This window comes from Pleurodeles waltl, chromosome 6 (genome assembly GCF_031143425.1).
Source record: "Pleurodeles waltl isolate 20211129_DDA chromosome 6, aPleWal1.hap1.20221129, whole genome shotgun sequence".
NCBI classification, from domain to species: Eukaryota; Metazoa; Chordata; class Amphibia; order Caudata; family Salamandridae; genus Pleurodeles; species Pleurodeles waltl.
The window spans coordinates 1,669,656,046-1,669,683,481 of record NC_090445.1 but is presented as its reverse complement, the minus strand read 5'-3'; the positions used below and the strand labels follow the sequence as shown (position 1 = coordinate 1,669,683,481).

Below are 27,436 nucleotides of genomic sequence, written 5' to 3'. Positions count from 1 at the left end.
GCCCAGCAAACCAAGATCAGTAAAAAATGGAGGAGAAAGGCAAAATGTTTGTGGGATGACCACCCCAGCCTGACCTGTCTGTCTGTCTATTTATCTATCTATTAATCTATCTATCTATCTACCTAACTATCTATCAATCAATACTTTTAAATGTAATGTTTTTAAGTTAATTGCTTTTTTAAACCTCTTATAATGATACATATATATATATATATATATATATATATATATACATATATATATATATATATATATATATGATATTCGCAAACAAAGTTCCCAAAAGGAAAGCAGCTCAGAGCACACTGAGTTTCACCGTCCGGTTATTTTAATTTCAACAGCAGACGCGTTTGGCCATTCTAATTTGCCTTTCTCAATGCTAATCCAGCAAATAACATCAAATGATGTGCTTTTAAATTAGCTCTATCTACAAGAGCACACCCAAATGTTCACATTAATTGGGGTTAAAATGACCAGCAGGCCTGATTTAAAAGCATGGAAGCAGCATACATCCAGGTGAAACTCATTTACAAAGAAATATTGATGTTTGACCTATGATTTAATGCTAATAATGTTAATGCACTGTTTGTATTATTTTCCTTATGGTACTGCTTTTTTGCACTGGGGTAGTATTTTTTTTGTATTTGATTTCTTTTTTAATGGTCCAAAATTATTTGACAACGAAGGCTTTTCAAAATGCTTAATACATGTCTCTGTATATGTCAAGTACTGGGAGCATGACAGATTCTTGTAAAAAAGCTGCCCAGAGGAAAGTATCTTAAGGTTGATGATTTTTTAGCAAAACATTGGCTTGCTTCAAACATCAATATTTCTTTATAAATGAGTTTCACGTGGGTGTGTGCTCCTTCTGTGCTTTTAAGTCAGGCCTGCCTTTCTCCCATTGGAGATTCGTTGATATAGCCCTAGTCAGCATTTCAATGTCCACATTTTAAAGGCATACCATTGTTAAGAAATGTGCTTATATCCGATGTTAAACTTGCAGTCATAAAACAAAAAGTCTGCTCTCCTCGTAACCACGCTTGCCTTATTGACCATACGCACCCGACAGCACTGGTCTAGTGACCTCTACTGTTCCATTTAGTAATGTCCCAATTTTCAATTGGCCGGTATAGCATGCATTGTGTTCTGTCAGTTTATCCATATGAAAAATCCCAATGCCACTTGCTCTGCCAAGCTATATATATATATATATATATATATATATATAGATATATATCTATATATATATATATAATATTTATGCCCATAATGTTTTTGCTGCAGTATTTTTGTATCACAATATTTTTCGCCACAATAAAATGTCGGAGAATTATTCTCTAAGGTGTGTCATTTTCAAAATTAAGAGGATTACTCTCATTTCTTTACCTTCATAGGCAGTTTCTGGTTTTCAAACAACATCTGATTCCACTAATTTCACTTTAACCCAATGTGGGACCCTGCAATCAGAACTATTCATCCGTTAAAAACATGTTTTTACTCTCTTCATTGCTAGTGACATATACAGTTTGTGGAAATTAACTTCTTGATTTAAACTAGAAACCAATGTTCGCTATGACCCTTGAAAAGTAATCTTCTATTATCTTTACTTTTCTTTTATAATGTTTACTCTTAACCTGACCTGTGCTACTATTTTGCATTTTCCTCTTTTTCCAGGTCACATTTATGCTTCTAGACCAAAACAACAGAGAACATGTGATTGATGCATTTCGACCTGATCTCAATTCTGGATCATTCCTGCGGCCAGTTGGAGACATGAATGTAGCGAGTGGGTGCCCCATGTTCCTACCTTTATCCAAGCTGCAGTCACCTAAGCACGCCTATATTAAGGACGATACCATTTTTCTCAAGTGTATCATAGACACAAACTCATAGAAACAGGAAATTAAAACATCTTAGTGCAAGGCTTCTGAAACATCACGCCATGAAAAAATTCCAGTTTATTCATAAGTCCAGGTTCCCACCAGGGCACCAGCAGTCCTTGAAACTATGACTTTGTTCTTTGACAATTATCAAAAACTGCGAAGCATGCCTTACTCTGTGGTCTTATGGCTCCCAATCTTCTAGTACGACATCTGCAAACTTCCTATGAACATCGTTTGGACCAGCATTAGAATGGTGAAAAGTTGTATTGTGGCAGTGAAACTGTATATCAGAAAGAATTGAGCCGCATGGACTGTTCCCAAGAAAAAGGAGAAAGTAACATGAAAAATGCCTGTCTTTAAAATGGCTTCTTTGAAAACAGTTCTTTATAATATGGCTGTCAGCAAAAACCACAAATGTCCTATGGGCAGGGTGCATCACCCTAGCTTCCGCACACTATTTAAGAAATTTCCATACCTCTTTTGCTGTTCTTTCTGTAATGCTTACAAATCAACGTAGCACACTCTAGTAATTTATTCTGATATCTTAAACATTTGGCATGGATGTCACAGTCTCTATTTATTAAGACAAATCTTCAGATAGCCACTTATAGGTGCCAAATTGAAATATTTTTATTGGCGCTTGGGACGTTTATTAGTTGAACTACAATAGAATGACTGAAACCATCTCTGTTTATGTGAGCTATGCAAGCGGTGCACTGATGAGAATGTGCTTCTACTGTAGAGCCCAGAGATAAGTATATCAGTTTCCTGAGAAAGGAAATCGCATATGTGCGCTTTTCAATGCACTTCACCAGTAAGGTCAAACCTTGCTCATCATACCCTGCAGCAGGAAGGGCAGAGGAGTTCACTCATTGTGCTGCAGATTCAAAGGCTTTGTGTTGGCGAGATAATATAATGATCGTGACCCATCAGAAGTAGCAGCCTTACGATCATCCATAGGCAATCAATGACACATTTATTGACCATAAACCCAATATATGCTGGACATAGTACTTCCACCTACCACCAGAAGAGGACTGACCAAGAAGAGGGCACAACTTCACTGGAACAGGTGATGTAGTGGACTTCGTGAACCTGGAAACAGAGCTGCCAGCTCTGCAGATAAAGGAGGACGCCTGTGGGTAGACTCCAGTTGACAATGGATGTAGACAATAATTTCTTATGTAAATGTTTGTGCAAAGGACTTTCATATGTATACTTAGGTTTGCGCTACAGACATACATCCATCTGAAAGACGTCAAAGTGCTGTTCTGGGTCAATATCATATCCCACTGTCATTCTTGATTTGTGATGCAGAAAACTGCAGGGCAGCATCGGATTGGAGATTGATCACACCCAAATTTTGAGATCAGCATTCAGTCATATCAACCATTCTTGGTTGATACTGTCTACTTACTATGTAGGTTGCTTCTGCGCATTCACCCCTTACATGTCAATTGTGTAGGACTGGCTGCAGTAGAACAGTTCGTTAGAAATTGTTCTCTTATACAAGCCTTACAGAAATGAGTGATTAATTGTGGTGGACAGATTGTAGAATGTATGGCAATATTAAACAGAACCTCTGTGATGCGTGGAATGCCAATCAAAACGTCCGCAGCCTGTGCAATAGAACTTTCAAATGCACAGACTAGGAGGACAATACCTAATAACAGCATCACTTCACTTGGGAGGATGTTTGCACGACTGGCACATGTGCCCACTTGGGCTTTGCAACAGCAGTGCTTTCTGCTTTGGGAAACATTATCAGCAGCCTGGTTTCCCATAGAGGGATGTGGATTCCATCCTTAGCCTGTATGGTTCATGAACCACACCTTTTCTGCCCCAAATGTTAATGTTTGTTTACTTTCAGTCTGCGTTCCATGTGACTTTAGTCTTGTGCTGCAATCCATTACAGTGGGAATTTGAGGTGCAAGGGTTTCGATTTACAAAAATAGTAAAAAGTACTTTGGAGATGCAAACATGCTCCTGAAGATAATGTATCCCTTTATTCTAATTAACAAAACTTTAAAGGCGCGCACCTAATAAACTGCACTGTTCACAGATTTTCTGATGGTCAACCAGAAAAATCAAATGACTTTTTCAGGCAATGGCATTTCCACAGTGAGGAATTGTACACAACTAAGCATCTTGCTGCATAATTACTGGTGGAGTGTTCTATTGTTTCCACAAAGCAGGTCACTGTGGGGCCGCGTCCAAGCGGCCTGTGCACAAACTGCATTTTGTGGCACCGTTAGTAGTACTGCAATAGTTCTAATTCCATCCTACAAAATGCTACTCACAAATCTACATGCAGAAATCTACATCTCCGCCTCTCCTATCTTTTATGTGCAGCAATCTCTGCCCCGCTGCAATCTCTGCACACATTTGTCTACATTTTAATATTAAGTGCATTTGGAACGAGGGGAGTGGTTGGAAAATAGGGAATATTTACAAATAATTGAGAGGGTTTTAGAAAGAAGTAAGGCCCTTCTTATTCAGAAACTGCACTTCTAAAGTAACTGTGGCCAGAATGGCCCAGAAACAGTAGTAAATGTACTCCAGCACAGACGTGGAGTAGGTCCAACACCACACATGGCCACTCACTGGTATTGCAACACCCTCCCATGAAAAATAATGGCAGTAGTGACTTAAAATAAAACCATCAGAAATAATGTTGAAATAAGTTAATTTATTTAAACTTTTTGAAAATATATGTACATTTATTTTAATAGTCAGATATAAATAATAAATATTGGTTTATTAAAACTATTTAATAACCCTTTTCAATTTAAAAATACTTGTGAATGTCATGAAAAATGTTTTTACTAATTTAAATGAATTCTATACATATAACTTCTAGTACATAATAACTGCATAGAAACAGTTCGCTCTAGGTGGGGTTTTGTTAAATGAGTCTACAAAAATAATTTTAATAAATTAAATATATATTTTAAAACCTAATACTGTAGATTTTTTAATTATTTTGCTTTAACATAAAAATATTTTAAGTAATCTTTTTTGTGCACCTACTTGTAGCATAGGCTCCCAAATATTCTTCCACATCTTGATTCAGTGAATTAGAATTTTAGATTTTTTTGCAGTCATAAATGGCATTTAGAAAGGTGGAAAATCTTCTAGCATGGTGTATTTGCCACATTTTAGTGTGAAAATGGGGATATTACTAGAACTAGCCCTACAAAATGCAGTGGACACCCATCCCCCTAGCAATATATACAAAGTGAGTCCTTTGCAAGGCAGGCATAAGTGGTTATACAGTTTGGGAAAATAAAAGGACATCCTCAATATCTCTAAGGGGTGTAGGGAACAGTGTTCCTTCATATGAGAAACAATTTCCTTATGCAAAGGAAAAATGTTACAAGTCCAAATTCACATTTTTGCATCATTTACTCATGTACGTTTTGCCACTTGTGAAAAATCCTCACCAAGGCATTTCTACAAAATAGGTTTACTCCTGTAACTTCACCACTGTCGAACATTTACTCCCGGGAGTATTTGTGAATCCCAAACAAATTGGTAAATCTCCTCCACATGATGAAACTTATGCAAGTATATTTCTCACTTTTTAGGGTTGAGCGCGCAAGTGCTGTAGCCTGCTTGAATCTCTCTGTGGGCTTTTAACCACGCCCACCACACGCCCATCAGTTTTGTTGGTTTGTTGGCTTGCCTTTTTAAAAATTGCTTGATTTTATTTGTGAAAGGCATGCATACATCATGCCTTTTCCGGTGTTTAGCCCTCCACGAGCATGCCGGGCAACTACTGCAAACATAGAGGCTCCATGTTTTCAGCATGGTTTCTAGACTACTTTTTCTATTTATTTCCTACGCAGTGCCATCTCGCTGAACATTTGCCGATACGTTTGACTGTGAGCGAACTTCTGTTTCATTTCGTGTGCTCCTTCACGCTCATGGGGTGGCGCTTTAAATCGGCTTGCTTCTGTAAAACTGTATCACTTTTCGTTTTCATTTTTTGTGTCAATAAAAGTTCAGTTAGGACTTTACAACTCTAATAGCTCTAAGTCGAGCAAAAGCGAGACCCACTGCATTGTAAATGCTTGTTTTGTTCGGCTTTTATTAATCAGACCCGTTAGAGAAGATGAGCCCGTTTCCCTCCTCCTTGGGTTATTTCTACAGTGTACGAATTTATCAAGATGGCTCTCTGTAACTCTAAGCTATGTCTGGCTGTTGTGGGCAGTGAGAAGTGGGAGCGCGTCAGTGTGAAAAGGAAAGATAAAGCCAGTGTTGCTAAGCAGCATACAGCCCTGTTGGCGTCAGCACAAGGCTCAAATTCCGAGAAACCGAGCAAGAGAGGAGCCCGAATAGAAGCGTTAAAAGCAGAAACTTGGCTGATTATTTAAAATGTAGGCCTGCCTGGGTGCGTGTTAAGAGCGAAGGCTCCGACTTCATTTCAACAGGGCAGCAAGAACCACATTCACAAAAGTATACTTCTTTTATTGATTCTAAGTTTTGCATGACATAAAATCATACGAATGTTTCTACATTGCTTTGTCAATGTAGTTTTCAGTATAAAATCCATTCAAGTAGAATAGAAAACAAGGAACGCAACTCCCATAACATATTTCCACCCGTAAGTGCTTGTACATATGTGTGGAAAAAAAGTGTTACATGAATGAGTATTTGTTTCTGGTTTACAAAATGCTGAGGACTAGATCATGCCAGGGCTGTAAAAAAATAAGGGTGCAAATTGCACACCCACTAATTTATGATACCCCCAGCTGCACTGTCGTTTCCAGGTTTCTATTCCGTGTTTCAGGAATGGGGAACCGCATCCAATTTGTGCAATTTGCTCTGGAAGGTTGCAGCAAGTTTTCCTGCTGCAATCCTTGGAGCCAACAACAGTAATTGGCCTTCAGTGATTCTTGTTTTCGGGCACACACAGAAGTGAGTGCCAATATCTGATTAGCTGCCCTAAAGTAATTGGTATTCAGGAGCCTAACCTCGGTGCACTATTTGGGGGAGAACATTCTGTCTAGTGTGGCAGGCATTGGTTGATTTTCCACCAGAGATTTCCACCCATTCGTGACATCTCCTATGACAAATTGCCTTGGTTGAATGTTAGTCTCCCACACTGGTGGGTGAAAAGTCCACCAGTCAAATTAAATCAAGAGATAAGTTTCTATTCTCTGATTGTGGTGATTGCCTTGGTAGGGTGGTTTGTCTCGTACACTTGTGCGCAGAAAGTCCACCAGCCAAACTCTAAGTTAAGATAGAAGTCTCGGGACTAGCAGTACAACATGCTTAGGTTCCTAACCTTACACACTTTGTACCCAAAGATTATGGAGGTTCTGTGGACCGCCCAGTGAAGTGATGAAGCGAATCCCGTGCATATGTGCTGAACATCCTCTCAAGGTAGTCACTACCGTACATGTGCATTGCTTTCAAACTTTTCGGCACATGGAGCTGCACCTGGAAGATTCAGGTGCATCTGCTGCAGACTGTTAGGAAAGCTGCGCCAATATCCCATTTCTCCCCTTCAGAGGATGCTAGGGTAAAAAAACATAGAATTGAAAATACTAAACTGGAAAAAAATGTGTTAATTTCCCAACCGATGACATACTTTATGTAATGTATAAAATAATAACATAACATTAGGAAAAAATGTAGGTTTGCTTTATTCATAAATGATAGCTACACATGCTTTTCCTAACAGCCATAAATTACGCCAATTTGAGCACTAAAGTCTTATGTCTAAACATGTTTGCAACTCATGGGCAGACTTTAGCCCTAGTTAGGACTACGGGGCTAATTCTGCTTGCATGCAAAATTCAATTTGCACCAAAAATGGGATTCTAAGTAAGGCGCTATTTACCAGTGCACTGTTTGAACTTGTAATTTTTATCCACGCCTGAATAATATATCCTGTGCCATTTGCCAACACCTTGACTGAAAAATAAAACGGGGCAAGACTCTTGTTGGAAGATAGTATGACATTTTGTTATGGGAACTCTGGAGCATTTAACAAGATGTGCGAGTTCCATTTGTGCATCCGGGAATGTTTATCGGATGGGCAATTTGGAATTGCCAAACATCAGCCACCTATTCTAAGATGGAATCCAGACTCCAGCCATTGTATGGTCAATGGGCCTTTGTCCATCAATGCTGCAAAAGTAGGCTCCTTGCTCTGTTCCTGCATGTTAATGTTGCAAATGAAATCGTCCTGATGACGTCATAACTCGTTCCCATTGCCTGAATGATCAATGCAGGACTTTTAGTGGCATTCAATCACCACAAAACAGAAAGAATCTTAAAAGGCAAGATTGTTATCAGATTGTGAGCAGCCATGGTTGACTGAGAGAAGAGCAGGTTACAAGCCAAGCCTTGGCGAGTGACTCTTCAGTAGCAGCTTCTAAGAGAGAATGTCCACCAATGTGAAACTGGGCCACTGGGGACAGGCAAATGCAATGAACTGATCAGCAGCCATGCAACCAAGTGCATGCCAAGTTCTCTGGATGCATGTTTAACTCCAATGTCAAGATGTAAAGCAAAACTGTATTTTAACATTTATTTATTTAGAAAATTAAAGTGAATTGTGTCTGACGTGAAACCTCAAGTTACTTTACAGAAAATAGTTATTAACTTGTGACACACACACACATCGAGCAGAAAAATACTTCTGTCATTATATTAAGGCTCCTAAGTGTTTGGTTAAGCATATCAATGTGTAAGCAGTGTATATTAAGGTGTAAACGATATATATATGAAGGTGTAAGGGATATATATTACAGTGCAAGAAATATATATTAAATTCAAAAGGATATATGTATATATATATATTAGGTGAAAAAACAAATGATACAGGGACATTCTAGTTAGGTTCTGAATTTACTCGTACAAAACCATAGAAATTCAGCATTTATAGTTAGAGTTCTTTCAAGTGTCTAAAATTCGCTCTCCCCAAGGGGGGGGGGGGGGGGAATTCAAGGTGGGGCAGGAGTGTCACTGTTCGAACAACCATGTCTTGAGGTTCTTTCTGAAGGGAAGGAGGTCTTTGGTTTTGCGAAGGTTGGTGGGGAGGGAGTTCCAGGTTTTGGGGGCGAGGTAAGCGAAGGACCTGCCTCCTGTGGTGGTGCGTTGGGTGCGGGGGACTGTGGCTAGGGCGAGGTCGGCTGATCGGAGGTTGCGGGTGGGAGTGTGGAAGTTCACTCTTTCGTTGAGGTAGGTTGGGCCGGTGTTGTGGAGGGATTTGTGTGCGTGGATGGGGATCTTGAATGTGATTCTCTTGTCTATGGGGAGCCATTGAAGGGATTTGAGGTGTGGTGAGATTCGTTCGTGGTGGGGGAGGCCAAGGACGAGGCGTGCAGCTGTGTTCTTGATTCTCTGGAGTTTGAGTTTGAGTGTGCTGCCGGCGTAGAGGGCGTTACCGTAGTCTAGTCTGCTGCTGATGAGTGCATGGGTGACAATCTTCCTGGTCGCTGGGGGAATCCATTTGAAGGATCTTTTTAGAGTGCGGAGTGTGTGGAAGCAGGAGGAGGTTAGAGCGTTGATTTGCTGTGTCATGGAGAGGGAGGGGTCCAGGATGATGCTGAGGTTGCGTGCGTGGTTTGCGGGGGTGGGTGCGGGGCCTAGGGAAGTGGGCCACCAGGAGTCGTCCCATGTGGTTTTGTTGGGTCCGAAGATGATGATCCCGGTTTTGTTGGAGTTAAGCTTGAGGTGGTTAGTTGTCATCCAGTTGGCGGTGTCAAGGAGAGCAGCGTGTAGGTTGGTTTTGGCGGGGGTGGAGTTGCAGGTGAGGGAGAGGATGCATGGGTGTCATCTGTGTAGGAGAGGATAGTGATTCCGCGTGATCAGAGGCTGTTGGCTAGGGGGATCATGTAAATGTTGAAGAGTGTGGGGCTGAGGGAGGACCCTTGGGGGACTCCGCAGATGATCTTGGTAGCGGTGGAGTGGAAAGGTGGAAAACGGACTCTCTGGGTCCGGTCGGTGAGGAAGGAGGTGAGCCAGTCTAAGGCTTTGTGGCAAATTCCTATGTTGTGGAGGCGTATGCAGAGTGTGTGGTGGCAGACGGTGTCAAGGGTTGCGGAGAGGTCTAGGAGGATGAGTGCGACGGTCTCGCCTTTGTCGACTTTGGTCCTGATGTCGTCAGTGCATGCAATGAGGGCGGTTTCCGTGCTGTGGTTCTTGCGGAACCCGGATTGTGAGGGGTCAAGAGTGTTGTTTTCTTTGAGGAAGTGGGATAGGCGGGCGTTGACTTTTTTTTCAGCAACCTTGGCGGGGAAAGGGAGGAGTGGGTGGGTGTGTGAGTGGGTGCATAACTGTCTGAGTGGGTCTGAGGCGGTGTATGAGGGTCTGACTGGGTCTGTGAGAGTGCATGAAGGTCTGAGTGGGTCTGTGAGTGGTTGCATGACTGTCTGAGTGGATCTGTGAGTGGGTGCGTAAGTGTCTGAGTTGGTGTGTGAACGAGAGAATTGATTGAAGGAGAGACACAGAGAGAGAAAGAAAGTGAGAGGGACAGAGAGAGTGTTTTTTAGCCTTTGATGTCTGATATACTTAGAATGAGTTATTTGTCTCCAATTTAAAATAAAAAAGGTATTTCTTTTTTAAATATAATAATTCATTTTTTATTTTTAAAAAATGGAGATGAGTCCATGTGAATTCAAACCTCCAAAGCTCAGTATGGAGGTCACAGACATTCACACTAAACTATGTTTTTTTAAAAATTATTTCTTTTTAGCCTTTTATGGGCTTTCTGGGACCGCAAGGGAGTCCTCAATTTTTAAAATTATTATTTTTTTTTTTAACAAAAAGCCCTTTATGGCCTACCTGGCACTGCAGGGGAAGCCTTAAGACTTCCCTTGTGATGCCAATGCTTCAGCAAGCAGGAAGCTGCTATGACAGCATTTCACGCATGCATGGGACAAAGATAACATTTCAGATTTTGGCAGGTATCGTGCCTAAACTAGAAATTTTGCTGTGGCTTGGCTGCAAAGCTGCAGCCAAGCCACAGCAAACAGCTATGTCCCAGGGATTGGGACCCGGGACATAGCAGGAGCTGGCCCTCGGGGGTGGCAGTCCTCAGGGGCATCAGTGGCTCCTTGAGGAGGGCTGCATGGCCCCCCTCCAACTCGGACATAGCATGGGAGGGTGGTGGTCCCTGGGCAGCGGGGGGGGTATGGGGCCCCCCACATATTTCAAAAGGAAAGCCCTGTAGATGTGGCAGTACCCAGGGATGCGGGGCCCCTGCATATTCATAAAAAAAAGTCATGGGGAGGTGGCGGTCCGCAGGGCAGCGGGGGCCACAGGCCCCCACATAGATAAAAAGGAAAGCCCAGGGGAGATGGAGGTCCCCAGGACAGCAGGCCCCTCACATATAAAAATATGAAAGCTCCAGGGAGGTGGTGGTTCCTGGAGCTGTGGAGGGGGCCGGGAGCACCCCCCACACTACATTTTTAAAGCCCTTGTGATCTAGCCCGCCCTGGGGCCTATAAAAAAAACCTAGCAGGGGCCCGTGCTTGTTTTTTTAAAAATGTTTGCTGCAAAGTCACAAATATTGTGAACTTGCAGCAAAAAAATAATTTTAAAAACATTTTGCTCTGTTGGTGTCCCTCTGCCCCCTCCCCCGCAGGATTTTAAGTGGTCATGGTGTCTCGACCCTGGCCCATTTTGTTTTTATTTTATTTTTTTGCTGGGACTCGGCTCAAGAAGAGTCCCAAGATGGCTGCCAAAACCTTCTGGCTTGAAGTGTTGGCCGGCAATCAGAGCTGTGCATTTCCCTGCACAAGCTCATCTTTGTTCGGGTATACTTCGTGGCCAGAGATTTGAATTTCCCTAAATTTTTCAAAAACTATTAAATGGATTTACACCAATTAACTAAAAGCACAATCTGCGTACAGACAGCAAGCTTTCTGCCAAAATTGGTGTATTTTCGTTCAGCAGTTCGGGCTGTAGACGTGTTGACAGATCCAATGGGAATTAACATGGGAACTGCAACGTTTTTGGAGCTTCCTTTTGCTCGGCCCCCTGTTGATGGATCATTACAAAACATTCCATGCGTACCAAGAATCACTGGGGCACTTAAAAAAAAAAAGAATTGTGAATATTCGTCAAATGGTGCCAAAGATATAAGCAAGTCAAAAAACACTTTTTGTATGGAAACATGGTCCTAACTATGACTACCTAGTGGTGACCGCCACTAGGTTATATATATATATATATATATATATATATATATATATATATATATATATATATATATATATATATATATATATATATATATATATATATATATATATATATATATATATATATATATATATATATATATATATATATATATATATATATATAGTGAAGTGTGGCACAATGGTTAGAGTGGCAGACCCTGATGCAGAGATCTGGTCTGGGACCAGGGTTCAATTCCCACCTCGGCGGGTCTTGGGTTCAATTCCCTTGGACCAGATAATTCTCACCTTGTTGCCTAATCTAATTAATGGGTCCCACTCTGGGCAATAGCTTGCTTCATCTCCACAACATCCCTCACAGCCATGGATGCTTGGCTTCACCCTGGGGCTGTCCTGGAGTGGGTGCCTCACAGGGAAAAGCCAGGAGGGGTTCCACAGTGGTATTCGTACAGCGCCTTGAGACCCTAACGGGTGAGTAGTGCACTATATAAATGCAAAGTTTACAGTTTATATATATACACACTGTTAGAAATGGGGTCTTTGGTTGACAGTCAGGTTACCCCCTGTTCAAGCAAGGACCCTCACTCTAGTTAGGATAAAAGAGAATCACCCTCAGCTAACCCCTGCTTACCCCCTTGGTAGCTTGGCAGAGCAGTAGGCTTAACCTCAGAGTGCTGGGCGTAAAGTATTTGTACCAACACACACAGTAACTTAATGAAAACACTACAAAATGACACAACACCAGTTTAGAAAAATAGGAAATATTTATCTAGACAAAACAAGACCAAAACGACAAAAATCCAACATACACAAGTCAAGTTATGATTTTTTAAAGGTTTAAAATAAAAAGAGTCTTTAGGTAGTTGTAACACCACACTAGCGCTGCTAGCGTGAAAATGTACCTGGTTTGCGCCAAAAATAACCCCGCACGGGCGGTGTGCGTCGAAAGTAATCCTGCACGGCTGTGTGCGTCGAAAACAACTCGGCACGGCGGTGCGCGTTGAAAAAGCCAGCCACACGACGATCCGAAAGTCCCGCGGCGCAGGGTGCGATCTCTCAGCCTCCGTCAGCGATGCTGCGCGTCGTTTCTCCTGCTCCGGGCGTCGGTTTTTCGGTCGCGTTTCCTGCGGCGTCGTTTCTCAGCTGCGGAACCGGCGTCGCGTCGTTTTCTCAGCCGCGATCGGATTCGCGTCGATCTTTTCTCCGCACGGTGCTCGGTGCGTGTATTTTTGTCCTTAGGCTGCCAGCCTCTCCTTTCAGGGTCCCAGGAACTGGAAGGGCACCACAGAGCAGAGTAGGGGTCTCTCCAGAGACTCCAGGTGCTGGCAGGAAGAAGTCTTTGCTATCCCTGAGACTTCAACAACAGGAGGCAAGCTCTACATCAAGCCCTTGGAGATTTCTTCTTCAAGATGGAAGGCACACAAAGTCCAGTCTTTGCCCTCTTACTCTGGCAGAAGCAGCACTGCAGGAAAGCTCCACAAAGCACAGTCACAGGCAGGGCAGCACTTGTTCCTCAGCGATCAGCTCTTCTCCAGGCAGAGGTTCCTCTTGATTCCAGAAGTGTTTCTAAAGTTTGTAAGTTTGGGTGCCCTTCTTATACCCATTTTAGTCTTTGAAGTCACCTTTCTTCAAAGGGGACTCACACCTTCTTGCGAAATCCTGCCTTGCCCAGGCAAGGCCTCAGACACACACCAGGGGGCTGGAGACAGCATTGTCAGAGGCAGGCACAGTCCTTTCAGATGAGAGTGACCACTCCACCCCTCCCTCCTAGCAGAGATGGCTAATCAGGAAATGCAGATCACACCCCAGCTCCCTTTGTGTCACTGTCTGGTGTGAGGTGAAAAACAACCCAACTGTCAAATTGACCCAGACAGGGAATCCGCAAACCAGGCAGAGTCACAGAATGGTTTAAGCAAGAAAATGCTCACTTTCTAAAAGTGGCATTTCCAAACGCACAATCTTAAAATCAACTTTACTAAAAGATGTATTTTTAAATTGTGAGTTCAGGGGTCCCAAACTCCACATGTCCATCTACTCTCTAGGGGAATCTACACTTTAATCATATTTAAAGGTAGCCCCCCATATTATCCTATGAGAGAGAGACAGACCTTGCAACAGTGAAAACGAAATTGGCAGTATTTCACTGTCAGGACATATAAACCACATTACTATATGTCCTACCTTATCCATACCCTGCACCCTGCCCTTGGGGCTACCTAGGGCCTACCTTAGGGGTGCCTTACATGTACGGAAAGGGAAGGTTTAGGCCTGGCAAGTGGGTACACTTGCCAAGTCGAATTTACAGTGTAAAAATACACATACAGACACTGCAGGGGCAGGTCTGAGACATGATTACAGAGCTACTTATGTGGGTGGCACAACCAGTGCTGCAGGCCCACTAGTAGCATTTGATTTACAGGCCCTGGCACCTCTAGTGCACATTACTAGGGACTTACTAGTAATTCAAATATGCCAATCATGGATGAACCACTTACATACAATTTAAACAGGAGCACTTGCACTTTAGCACTGGTTAGCAGTGGTAAAGTGCCCAGAGTAACAAAAACAGCAAAATCAGAGTCCAGCACACATCAACAACCTGGGGAACAGAGGCAAAAAGTTAAGGGAGACCACGCCAAGGATGAAAAGTCTAACACGTGTCCCCCCCAGCTAAAAGTGGGGAGCAACTACCCAACCTCATGGGAGTTCTCATCACTAAGGCGGAAGAACCTGGACAGACCATCAGCATTGGCGTGCTCTGTACCGGGTCGATGTTCCACCGTAAAGTCCATCCCCTGTAGGGAAATGGACCACCTCAACAGTTTTGGGTTCTCACCCCTCATCTGCATTAACCATCTGAGGGGTCTGTGGTCGGTCTGAACTCGGAAGTGAGTCCCAAACAAGTAGGGTCTTAGCTTCTTCAGTGCCCAGACCACAGCAAACGCTTCACGTTCTATGGCACTCCACCTACGTTCCCTGGGTAGTAACCTCCTGCTAATGAAGGCTACGGGTTGATCTAGGCCCTCTTCATTCAGCTGTGAGAGTACTGCTCCAATACCATACTCTGAGGCGTCTGTCTGTACAACAAACTCCGTGGAGTAGTCAGGTGCCTTCAGCACAGGTGCTGTGCACATGGCAGCCTTCAGGGCATCAAAAGTGTTCTGGCAAGCCTCTGTCCAGATCACTTTCTTGGGTTGCTTCTTAGAAGTCAACTCAGTTAAGGGGGTAACAATGGTACCATATCCCTTAACGAACCTCCGATAGTATCCTGTGAGACCTAAAAAGGCTCTCACTTCAGTCTGGGTCTTGGGAGGCTCCCAAGCCAGAATCGTGTCAATCTTAGGCTGTAGGGGTGCCACCTGGCCACTCCCCACCTGGTGTCCTAAGTACACAACAGAACCCTGCCCTATTTGGCACTTGCTCGCCTTAATAGTGAGGCCTGCCTTCTGCAGGGCCTCTAACACTCTCCAGAGGTGTTGCAGGTGTTCCTCCCATGTGGAACTAAACACAGCAATGTCATCCAGGTAGGCGGCACTGAACTCATCCAGTCCTGCCAACACCTGGTTGACCAACCTCTGAAAGGTGGCAGGGGCATTCTTCATCCCAAAGGGCATCACATTGAAGTGGAAGTGCCCATCGGGGGTAGAGAATGCTGACCTCTCCTTTGCCCCTTCAGTTAAGGCAATCTGCCAGTACCCAGATGTTAAATCAAACGTACTGAGGTACTTGGCAGCTCCTAACCGATCAATGAGCTCATCAGCTCGGGGGATGGGGTGTGCGTCAGTCTTGCTGACCGCATTGAGACCCCGGTAGTCCACACAGAACCTAAGTTCTGGAGTGGCACCAGGAGCAGTAGCCTTTGGGACCAAGACCACTGGGCTGGCCCAAGGACTGCTGGAGTGCTCAATAACCCTTAGGGCTAACATTTTGGAGACTTCCTCCTTAATGCAAGCCCTCACCCTGTCAGTCACCCTGTAAACCTTATGTTTAACAGGTGTACTGTCCCCAGTGTCCACATCATGTGTGCACAGGTGTGTGACTCCTGGGATCAGGGAAAACAGTGAGGCGAACTGTCCCAGCACGTGGCGACAGTCCCTCTGCTGTTCCTCAGTCAGGGAGGGGGAGAGGATCACTCCCTCCACAGACCCATCTTTCTCTCCTGCAGACAGGAGGTCAGGAAGAGGCTCACTCTCTTCCTCCACCCCGTCATCTGTCGCTAGGAGCATGGATAGCTCAGTTCGCTCAAAGTGTGGTTTGAGGCGGTTGACATGTAGGACCCTCAAGGGGTTCCTGGGGGATTGCAAGTCTACCAGATAGGTGACCTCGCTCTTTCTTTCCACCACCTCAAAAGGCCCAGTCCACTTATCTTGGAGAGCCCTAGGCTCCACTGGTGCCATGACCCACACTTTTTGTCCAGGCTGAAACTCAACCAGAGTGGCATTCTGGTCGTACCACCGTTTCATGTCCTCCTGGCTTGCTTCCAGGTTCTCCTGAGCGAGACTCCTGAAGCGGGCAGTCTGGTTTCTTAGTGCCAGCATGTAGCTAAATACATCCTGGGGTGGTTTACTAGGAGCTTTCTCCAAAGCCTCCTTCACCAGACTGAGCGGTCCCCTCACAGGGTGGCCATAGATGAGCTCAAAGGGGCTAAAGCCAAGTCCCTTTTGAGGCACCTCCCTGTAAGCGAACAGAAGGCATGGCAAGAGGACGTCCCACTTACGCCTCAAGGGCTCTGACAGGCCCTGAATCATGCCTTTCAAGGTGCGGTTGAATCTCTCAACCAGACCATTACTTTGGGGGTGGTAAGGGGTGGTGAACTTGTAGGTTACCCCACACACCTTCCACAGAGACTTCATATAAGTGGATATGAAGTTTGTACCCCTATCAGATACTACCTCCTTGGGGAACCCCATGCGGGTAAAAACCCCCATCAAGGCACGTCCCACCACGGGGGCGGTGACCGTCCTTAGAGGAATAGCTTCTGGGTACCGTGTGGCATGGTCCACCAAGACCAGGATGAACCTGTTGCCCATGGCTGTCTTGGGATCCAGAGGCCCCACAATGTCAATTCCTACCCTTTCAAAGGGAGTACTGACTACCGGTAAAGGTTGGAGGGGAGCTTTGCATTTCCCCCCACTCTTGCCACTTGCCTGACAAGTCTGACAAGATCTACAATAAGCAGCTGACTGCTTGTTCATCAAGGGCCAGTAAAAGTGGGAGACAAGCCTCTTATAGGTCTTGTCCTGCCCTAGATGTCCTGCCAAAGGCACATCATGAGCCAAACCCAGTAGGAAGGTCCTGAAGCCCTGGGGTACCACCAGCATACGAGCTGACCCCGGCTCAGGAACCTTAGGCTCACTATACAGGAGGCCATCCTCCCAATAAATCAGGTGAGTACCTGGCGCCCCGCCAGCCGCCTGGGCTGCAGCCTGCTGCCGCAGTCCCTCAAGAGTAGGGCACTCCTTCTGCGCTGTGCAGAATACTTCCCTGGTGGGTCCCCCTTCCTGCTGCCACTGCGACAGCTCGGGGACCTCCCCCAGTTCAGCCACCTGTTCCCCTGTAGGTTCCGGGGCATCACCCTCAGGCTCTGCCTCCTCCCGGACCGTGGGAACTTCTGGGGCGGGTTTCCCGCGCCTCCTGCCTTTCCTCTTCTTGGCGGTCCCCTGGGCCACTGTTTCAGGCTCCAGGGGCTCTTGACTACCCTGATTGGCTGCCATAGACCGGGTGGATACGCATACCCACCCAGGCAGACCCAACATCTCCAAGTGAGACCTGTGTTCCACCTCCTTCCAAGGGGAATCTTCCAGGTCGTTGCCTAGCAAACAATCAACAGGCATGGTTGGACTCACAGCTACTTTCCAGGAACCTGAGACCCCCCCCCATTCAAAGGGAACCTGCGCCACTCTGCAGAGGCGCTCAGAATTGTCTACTGCAACTACTTGGTGAAGTACCCGGGGATCAATCTGCTCTTCAGACACCAGGTGACTCCTCACTGTAGTCACACTGGCTCCAGTGTCTCTTAGAGCCTCCACCCTCTGTCCATTGATGGTCACCCATTGCCTGTACTTCTTAGTGTTATCAGGCACTAGGTTTCTCTGGACCATCTCACTGTCCCCTAGTGAGACAAGGGTCATTTCTGCTGGTTCCCACCCACCTGAAACCAACTCCTCCCCAAGCGCTACACTGGCCAAACCCTGGGACGGTGCACCAGTGGGTGCCGGTGTACTTTTGGGGCATTTGGGGTCCCCCCTCACATGACCCACCTGGTCACATGAATAGCACTTACGTAGGGGACCACCTGCCATTGGCTTCCCTTTGGAGAACCATGGCTTCTTTTCACTGGGGGGTTGGGAATCCTTACCCTGGGAATCAGTTTGGGGCCCTTTAGAGAACTCATCCTGTTTGCCCTTACCCCCCCCCTTTCGTCTGAGAGGGACCCTGCCCACCCTTGGCGTGGTCTCCCCCATACCTCTTTTGGACCCTGGTGCTCTCCCAGCGGTCCGCTTCCTGTGCAAGCTTCCTGGGGTCAGTCAGCTTGCTGTCAATGAGGTGCTGGCGCAGCTCTGGAAAACATAAACTGTACAAGTGCTCCCAAGCAATTAAATTGTAAAGCCCCTCATACGTGTTTACCTTACTGCCCTTCACCCAACCATCCAGTGACCTGCAACAAGAATCAACACATTCCAACCATGTTTGGGATTCCTTTCTCTTGTAGGATCTAAACTTCTCCTTGTACTGCTCAGGGGTGAGACCATACCTGGTAAGTAAGGCCTCCTTCATGGCAGGGTAGGTGAGACTCTGAGCATCCCCTAAGGCCGTCAGTGTGTCCCTCCCCTCTGCCTCAAAATGCTTCCACAGGGCTGCCCCCCAATGAGCTTCAGGGACCAGGTTCATGTGGAGAGCTGACTCATAACCCTTGAACCACAAGTAGATATCATCCTCCCTCTTATAATCCCTCACAAGGTCTTTTGGGATGTGTACCCTTCTCTCAGGCTGCACTGTAGAATTGCTGCCACCATCCCTACTGGACTGACTCCTCTGATCCATCTCTTTTAAACTGAGCTCATGAGCCATGTTTATCTTCCTTTCCTCAAGGGCCAGCTTTCTCTGTTCCACCTCAAGGGCCAGCTTTCTCTGTTCCACCTCTAGACTGAGCCTTTTCAGCTCCAACTGGTACTCCCTCTCTGCCTGTCTGTCCTGTAACTCTCCAGGTGTCAGACTCTTGGAGGACACACTGCTACCTGCCCTGGAGATTCTCCCCTGAGACATAGCAGGCCCACCCACTACATCAGTGTGAGTGACTTGCAACTCCTCTTCCCCCTCTGGCTCCTCATCTGTGTGCCCCTCAGCTGCTTTGGCTGTCACCCAGGCCCTCAGTGCCTTTTGCAGCTCATCCTTCTTGGATGAGCTCTTAATGGGACAGCCAACATTACTACAAAACTGCTTCAACTGAGCCACTTTGTAGCTCTCCAATTTCTCCAAGTCAAAAGCAGCTTCAGCTAGGGCATCTCCAGACTGAGACATGATGAGAGGTTAAAAAAAAATATGCACAGTTCCAAAAACAGAAAAGCAAGTTCTCAAATGAAGTTTCAGAAAAGTCAATCACGGGATCAGCGAAAAAAAAGAAACTGAATGCAGAGAAAAACAGTCCAAGTAAAAAACAAAAATCACAAGACTAGTAGTATGTGGTCACGTAGTGGTCTGAGATCAAAACAGTAGTGTACACTCAATTACTGTATGTCAAGTACAAATACAAGTCCAAATCCCACCGCTGCCACCAATGTTAGAAATGGGGTCTTTGGTTGACAGTCAGGTTACCCCCTGTTCAAGCAAGGACCCTCACTCTAGTTAGGATAAAAGAGAATCACCCTCAGCTAACCCCTGCTTACCCCCTTGGTAGCTTGGCAGAGCAGTAGGCTTAACCTCAGAGTGCTGGGCGTAAAGTATTTGTACCAACACACACAGTAACTTAATGAAAACACTACAAAATGACACAACACCAGTTTAGAAAAATAGGAAATATTTATCTAGACAAAACAAGACCAAAACGACAAAAATCCAACATACACAAGTCAAGTTATGATTTTTTAAAGGTTTAAAATAAAAAGAGTCTTTAGGTAGTTGTAACACCACACTAGCGCTGCTAGCGTGAAAATGTACCTGGTTTGCGTCAAAAATAACCCCGCACGGGCGGTGTGCGTCGAAAGTAATCCTGCACGGCTGTGTGCGTCGAAAACAACTCGGCACGGCGGTGCGCGTTGAAAAAGCCAGCCACACGACGATCCGAAAGTCCCGCGGCGCAGGGTGCGATCTCTCAGCCTCCGTCAGCGATGCTGCGCGTCGTTTCTCCTGCTCCGGGCGTCGGTTTTTCGGTCGCGTTTCCTGCGGCGTCGTTTCTCAGCTGCGGAACCGGCGTCGCGTCGTTTTCTCAGCCGCGATCGGATTCGCGTCGATCTTTTCTCCGCACGGTGCTCGGTGCGTGTATTTTTGTCCTTAGGCTGCCAGCCTCTCCTTTCAGGGTCCCAGGAACTGGAAGGGCACCACAGAGCAGAGTAGGGGTCTCTCCAGAGACTCCAGGTGCTGGCAGGAAGAAGTCTTTGCTATCCCTGAGACTTCAACAACAGGAGGCAAGCTCTACATCAAGCCCTTGGAGATTTCTTCTTCAAGATGGAAGGCACACAAAGTCCAGTCTTTGCCCTCTTACTCTGGCAGAAGCAGCACTGCAGGAAAGCTCCACAAAGCACAGTCACAGGCAGGGCAGCACTTGTTCCTCAGCGATCAGCTCTTCTCCAGGCAGAGGTTCCTCTTGATTCCAGAAGTGTTTCTAAAGTTTGTAAGTTTGGGTGCCCTTCTTATACCCATTTTAGTCTTTGAAGTCACCTTTCTTCAAAGGGGACTCACACCTTCTTGCGAAATCCTGCCTTGCCCAGGCAAGGCCTCAGACACACACCAGGGGGCTGGAGACAGCATTGTCAGAGGCAGGCACAGTCCTTTCAGATGAGAGTGACCACTCCACCCCTCCCTCCTAGCAGAGATGGCTAATCAGGAAATGCAGATCACACCCCAGCTCCCTTTGTGTCACTGTCTGGTGTGAGGTGAAAAACAACCCAACTGTCAAACTGACCCAGACAGGGAATCCACAAACCAGGCAGAGTCACAGAATGGTTTAAGCAAGAAAATGCTCACTTTCTAAAAGTGGCATTTCCAAACGCACAATCTTAAAATCAACTTTACTAAAAGATGTATTTTTAAATTGTGAGTTCAGGGGTCCCAAACTCCACATGTCCATCTACTCTCTAGGGGAATCTACACTTTAATCATATTTAAAGGTAGCCCCCCATATTATCCTATGAGAGAGAGACAGACCTTGCAACAGTGAAAACGAAATTGGCAGTATTTCACTGTCAGGACATATAAACCACATTACTATATGTCCTACCTTATCCATACCCTGCACCCTGCCCTTGGGGCTACCTAGGGCCTACCTTAGGGGTGCCTTACATGTACGGAAAGGGAAGGTTTAGGCCTGGCAAGTGGGTACACTTGCCAAGTCGAATTTACAGTGTAAAAATACACATACAGACACTGCAGGGGCAGGTCTGAGACATGATTACAGAGCTACTTATGTGGGTGGCACAACCAGTGCTGCAGGCCCACTAGTAGCATTTGATTTACAGGCCCTGGCACCTCTAGTGCACATTACTAGGGACTTACTAGTAATTCAAATATGCCAATCATGGATGAACCACTTACATACAATTTAAACAGGAGCACTTGCACTTTAGCACTGGTTAGCAGTGGTAAAGTGCCCAGAGTAACAAAAACAGCAAAATCAGAGTCCAGCACACATCAACAACCTGGGGAACAGAGGCAAAAAGTTAAGGGAGACCACGCCAAGGATGAAAAGTCTAACACACACACACTAAGGTATAACTAATATATTAAAGTGTAAGGTATATAAAATATATTAAGGTGTAAGCAATATATATTAAAGTTAATATACACCTAGTTGGGGTATAGACTAGATAGGTAGCCCAGTGCCTGATCCTTCGGCACTAGTACCCACTGGTACATTCACAGATTAAATACATTTAATAGGATGTCTGAATTTCCTTTAATTGTTTATCTGTATCTTGGTTCAATATTCTCAGTTAGTACATATTTCATAGATGGGCCATAATCCAATATTATTGTTAACTTCTTCTTTATAGTTGATACAATTCATCAGACAGTCAACATGTGTTTCAAAGAAACTTTGTTTTTCACTGATGTAAGCGATATAGGAAAAATACATCTTGTATGTACATAAAACATTGAAAAAGAAGATATTAAAAACACCATCAAAGCTGGTAGTCTACAAAATCCAAAACAAATACTTTAAGCATTCTATATCATTTCACATTTGATAACTAAAAATAAATGTGTATAAATTTCCTTACACACCTCCTATTAGGTTAATACTACATGATTCACCTACAATATATAATATTTCTGTAAATTATTATCCCTAATTGTTATCAAACATGAACAAATGAAAGCAGAAGAAACAAGAAGATCAAGAAGAAAGAAAAAAGAAGAAACTGCAAAGATACAGAGTCTAACTATAGTAATAATAATAAGCAAAAAAGAGAAGAAAGGAAAAGAAGAGAAAAAATGGCAGAATAGTTGCAAAAGTCTGTATCCATGGTGGCCCTGTCCTAAAGATTTTGTCAATTTCTTTAAATCTGTAAATAATTATAATGATATGATATATTACACCAGGACTGTTAAGATTTAGTGTAATTTAGCCACTTTCCTATTTGAGCGAATAAGTATATCAATCAAAGGAATTATATCATGTCTTGTTTAGATTTTATACTAAATTGTCAAATTTAACAAATTCCCACTCAAACATTACACTTTCATTTGGAAGCAACATACTCCATCGTAGTTTCATCCTCAATTCTCATTTTTCATATCTTACCCTTGAGATGCCTCTTTCCATATCGAAGAGACTGTTTACATTGTAGTGTATAAGGATGTATTTATCTTAGTCTCAAATTAGTGTCTATTTCTGGACGCCAAACACTATATTTATCTCTCAATCCCCAGAGTACAAGGGTGTATGTAACTCAGTTCTCTTAATTTCAAATCGGTGTTCATCACCATCCCATATCGGATTGCTAACAGCTTCTGTCACTGCATGCAGGATGATTATCGCATTTCTTAATGATCATTTAAATGCATAGTATGAATTTAGGGCCAGATGTAGGTAGGCTTTTGCGCCTCGCAAACTGCGAAAAACGCCGTTTGCGAGGCGCAAAAGCCCTCACGCGATGCAGAAACACATTTTGCGAGTCGGAACCGACTCGCAAAATGTGTTTCCGACTCGCAAATAGGAAGGGGTGTTCCTTTCCAATTTGCAACTCGCACCACGATGTAAGTTGATTTGTGACCGCGAAAGCGGTCGCAAATCAACTCGCAGTTACCATCCACTTGAAGTGGATGGTAACTCATTCGCAAACGGGAAGGGGTCCCTATGGGTCCCCTTCCCCTTTATGAATGCTCACAAAATTATTTTTTCAGTGGACCACTGCCTACTCTGAAAAAAACTAAACAAAAGGTTTCGGTATTTTTTTCTATTTGCAGCTCATTTTCCTTTAAGGAAAACGGGCTGCAAAAAGAAAAAAATAACTGCTTTATTTAAAAGCAGTCACGGACATGGTGGTCTGCTGTCTCCAGCAGGCCACCATCCCCGTGAGTGCCCAGACTCGCAATGGGGTCGCAAACTGCGACCCACCTCATAAATATTTATGAGGTGGGTCTTTGCGACCCCATAGCGAGTCGCAGAAGGTGTCTGAGACACCTTTCTGCATCGCGAATTGTGAGTTGCAATTTGCGAGACACTTTGACTCGCAAATTGCAAGTCGCAATTTGTGTTCTACCTACATCTGGCCCTTAATCAGTTACTTTAAAGTATTTCTATCTTGAAATTATTTTCTTTTTCATTTTTGCACATAACTTTCTTTAGTTTAAAATTCTTCCCATTAGAAATCTCATCTCAGGCTTTCTTGGTGTAGCATCAACTTGAAGCTGAAAACACAGTTCCATAGAATCATATGTCTTGGATCAACAAGCAGGATTGTCAGGTTCAAGACTATGTTGAGTGAACATAGTGAAGCCCCATTTAAATAAAGAGGATGTGTGCATTGATATTGCATTGAGCGGACTCTTCAATTCCATGCAATACAATGGAAGCAAACTTTTCTTTTGCATTGTAAGGGTATGTGATGGACTATAAGGAATTTTCAGTCCTTTGTTTACAGTTGGATAGTCCTGCAATATTCCACACGTCTTTTTTATAATTCTCCATAATCAATCTTTCTTTCTGTTAATTAGTGCTGGTGCAATCCCATGATTATTGTGCCCTGAGGAAGATGTATGTACATATTCTTTGTCTTCTATTTTGACCCATCTAGGAGTGTTATACTGGGTTGTAGGGCATTTCCTCACTCCACCACTGGCAGATGAGCCGACTTTAAAGAGCCAGTTTATATATCGATTTGTTTTTTGTAGTTCTAGCAATGACAGCCGTTTACCACTGGTTTCCTGGGGCTTTTCCCATTTTTTGTGCTTTTAAGACTCAGACTGAGTTCTGAGTTTTAAGATGTCTTCTACCACTTCCTGGTTGAGGAGGTGGCAGGCAAACCAATCAGATCACAGCAGGAGATCTGTTGGATCTGCAGAGCCTCTGCTGTGTGATACGTAAAAGTTGTTTTAACATTAATGCCTCCAGTGCTACTGAACAGATTAACAACCAAATACAAAAAGCACTCTTTCAGGCTCAAGATCTAGATTTCTGACACATTTGGTGTAAATCCATTCAGCAGTTTTGGCTGTAACTGTTTCTAAAGTTCATATAGAAAACTGAAAGTGGAAAACACGTTTTGGGACCACCCCTTTTCTCAGCCCCCATTTGATGGATCCCCCTGACAATTTCTGTGTGCAAACTAGTCAAAAAGTAGCACTTTTATGGAAAGTTTTTGGGAGTTATTAGCAACACAAAAAAAAGGCATTTCCTATGGAAGCACAATCCTAACTATAAATACCCAGTGGCCACACACACACACACACACACACATATATCTTTCACTGATAAAAACAAAGCTTCAGGTAACGCTAGGTGAATATGTTAGCGACAACATTAATACTTTGAACTTAACACAGAAATTCACCAGTTATACTTAGAAGATCTCATTATAATTTGCACCCCCACAATGCACTGCTTATGACCTCACATGTTGTATCACTCAGGACAAGTTTAATGACATCACTGATGACATCTTAAATTACATCAATGATGACATCAGTGATGATATCATCCAATGAGTTTGTTACAGTTTACATAGTGGTAGGTAACTACCATATTATTTTTCTACTTTATTTTTTAGAGCCTTTGTCCAGCTAATGGGTATAAGTGTTTACAAAATGCATGTGCTTCTAATGGGAAGCATCCCGAACAACGACTCCTTAACAACGAAGTTGTGGAAAACCAAAGTGGAACAACGCTTTTGTTAACCTCGACTTCCTTGTTAAGGGGCCTTAACCACGCATGTGCTTAACCACACACATGCGTGGTTAAGGCACAGAAGAAGGGAGTCGGCTGAGGAGGACGACACGATCAAGGAGGAGGTAAGTGGGGCTGGGGCTGTTTTAAGGACGGGGGTCAGCATTTTTAGTTTTAGGGGCGGGGTCGGGTGGTTTAGGTTTAAGGGAGGGGGCAGGGCGTTTTTAGTTTTAGGGGTGGGCTGGGGGTTCAGGGTATTTTTACTTTTTGGGAGTGGGGATTGGGGTGGTTTAGGTTTGTGTGGTGGGGGTCGGTATTTTTAGTTTTAGGGCTGGTTTAGGTTTAGGGGCAGGGGAAGGGGTTCTAGGTATTTTTAGTTTTAGGGGTGAGGGTCAGGGGGTTTAGATTTGGGGGGAGGGGTATTTTTAGTTTTAGGGACGGGGCGGGGGGTCGAGGTATTTTTAGTTTTAGGGGTAAGGGGATCGGGCGGTTTAGGGGCAGGGAGAGGGGGGTCAGGGCATTTTTAGTTTTAAGGGCGGGTGGGGGGGTCGGGATATTTTTAGTATTTGGGGGTGGGGGTTGGGGTGTTTTAGGGGTGGGGGTTGGGGTGCCTTAAGTTTTAGGGGTGGGGGTTGGGTGGTTTTAGGTTTTAGGGGTGGGGTGAGGGGTTGCAGTAATTTTAGGGGCGGGGATTGGGGTGGTTTTAGGGGTGGGGGGTCGCGGTAAATTTTAGTGGTGGGGGGTGAGGGGGTACGCATGCTGGAACCATGCATGCCGTTCACTAATGCCCTTACCAGGAATGCCTTTACAACGATAAATTGTTGTTAAGGCATTCGTGGCAAAGGCATTAGCGGTAACAACGAGGTCGTTGTTCCGACCTTGTTGTTCCGGCGTGCGTGGTTCCAGCATACATTGTTCCGACGTATATTCGCTTCTAATGCATTATATGTGTGTAGAGGTATTAAACATGTTATAAATCTTTGAACTGAAGAGTAACTCTGTGTGCAGATGACAGTTGATGAGTTGTGACCAATATGTTCCACACAAGTTTTTGGTTCTGCAGAAAACATTTCTTGTAGCAGCGAGCGCTTTGAGTGGCTGAAAAGTGTTGCTGCCAGCCATTAAAGGACTCTGGGACTTATTAAAAATAATATAAGGGGGCCGGGTAAGGATATCCTGCCCCCTAGACCCCATGGGGGGACCCAGAAGTACTCCCTTCTGGGCCGAAATAAATACAAATTCTGTGTTTTTGTTTTGCTGCAATCGCACAGGACACTCTTTTTAGAAGTATATGTGGGAGGGGGCATGACTAGGGCTCCCCTCTCCTTGCCAATTATGGGCCCTGGGGACTGCATCCTATGTGCTGGTTATATTGTTTAAGGGGAGGGGGAGTGCCCCCCCGAGCAGTTTTCATCCTCAGGGACCCCATCCCTCAGTGCCCAATGTCTTGCTTAAAGAGAGGGGGGCTTGCAGCCCACTTCCCTTAGCTATTTTCAGCCCCAGGGATCATATCTTTGGGGGCCCAATGTGCAATGTGTTTAATAAGGGGAGTGACACATAGATTCCCCTTCCTGAGCCTTAATAATCCCTGGGGACTTCAGCTTCCATGGTCGTCACTTAAAACTAAATATTGAAATGCATAAATAAAAGCGGGTACTGTAAACGGTGTTTACTATATGGAGCAAGTGTACTTTGCACCACTGTGTTTGCAGACAATGAAACTCTCATGAGAAATACACCACAGTGTATTAAAAAGTACTGAGTAAGAACAGTGTACACTCTATGAAACAATTGTCAAAAAAATACACTATTAGCCTTAAATAACCAGGGTCTTAAGGTGCTAAAGAACA

At 44.5% G+C, this 27,436-nt stretch overlaps 1 protein-coding gene and 1 long non-coding RNA gene across 5 annotated transcripts in view; one reads left to right on the top strand and one right to left on the bottom strand.

The window, feature by feature from the left end:
* TRAF1 (TNF receptor associated factor 1) overlaps positions 1-8,466 on the top strand; it is a 129,054-nt gene extending 120,588 nt beyond the window's left edge. For all 3 annotated transcript variants that reach the window (XM_069241652.1, XM_069241653.1, XM_069241654.1), the window contains one exon: positions 1,675-8,466. In XM_069241652.1, coding sequence (XP_069097753.1) covers positions 1,675-1,893 — 219 coding nt within the window. In that variant the 3' untranslated portion in view covers positions 1,894-8,466. The remainder of the gene's footprint in view (positions 1-1,674) is intronic.
* LOC138301320 (uncharacterized) overlaps positions 1-27,436 on the bottom strand; it is a 187,928-nt gene that overhangs the window by 105,773 nt on the left and 54,719 nt on the right. The window contains exon 1 of one of the 2 annotated variants that reach the window (XR_011205083.1): positions 12,946-14,482. The exons of the other annotated variant lie outside the window; for it this stretch is intronic. This is a non-coding gene — a long non-coding RNA (uncharacterized lncRNA). Of the gene's footprint in view, positions 1-12,945; positions 14,483-27,436 lie in introns of those variants that run through there. 2 annotated transcript variants of the gene reach the window in all.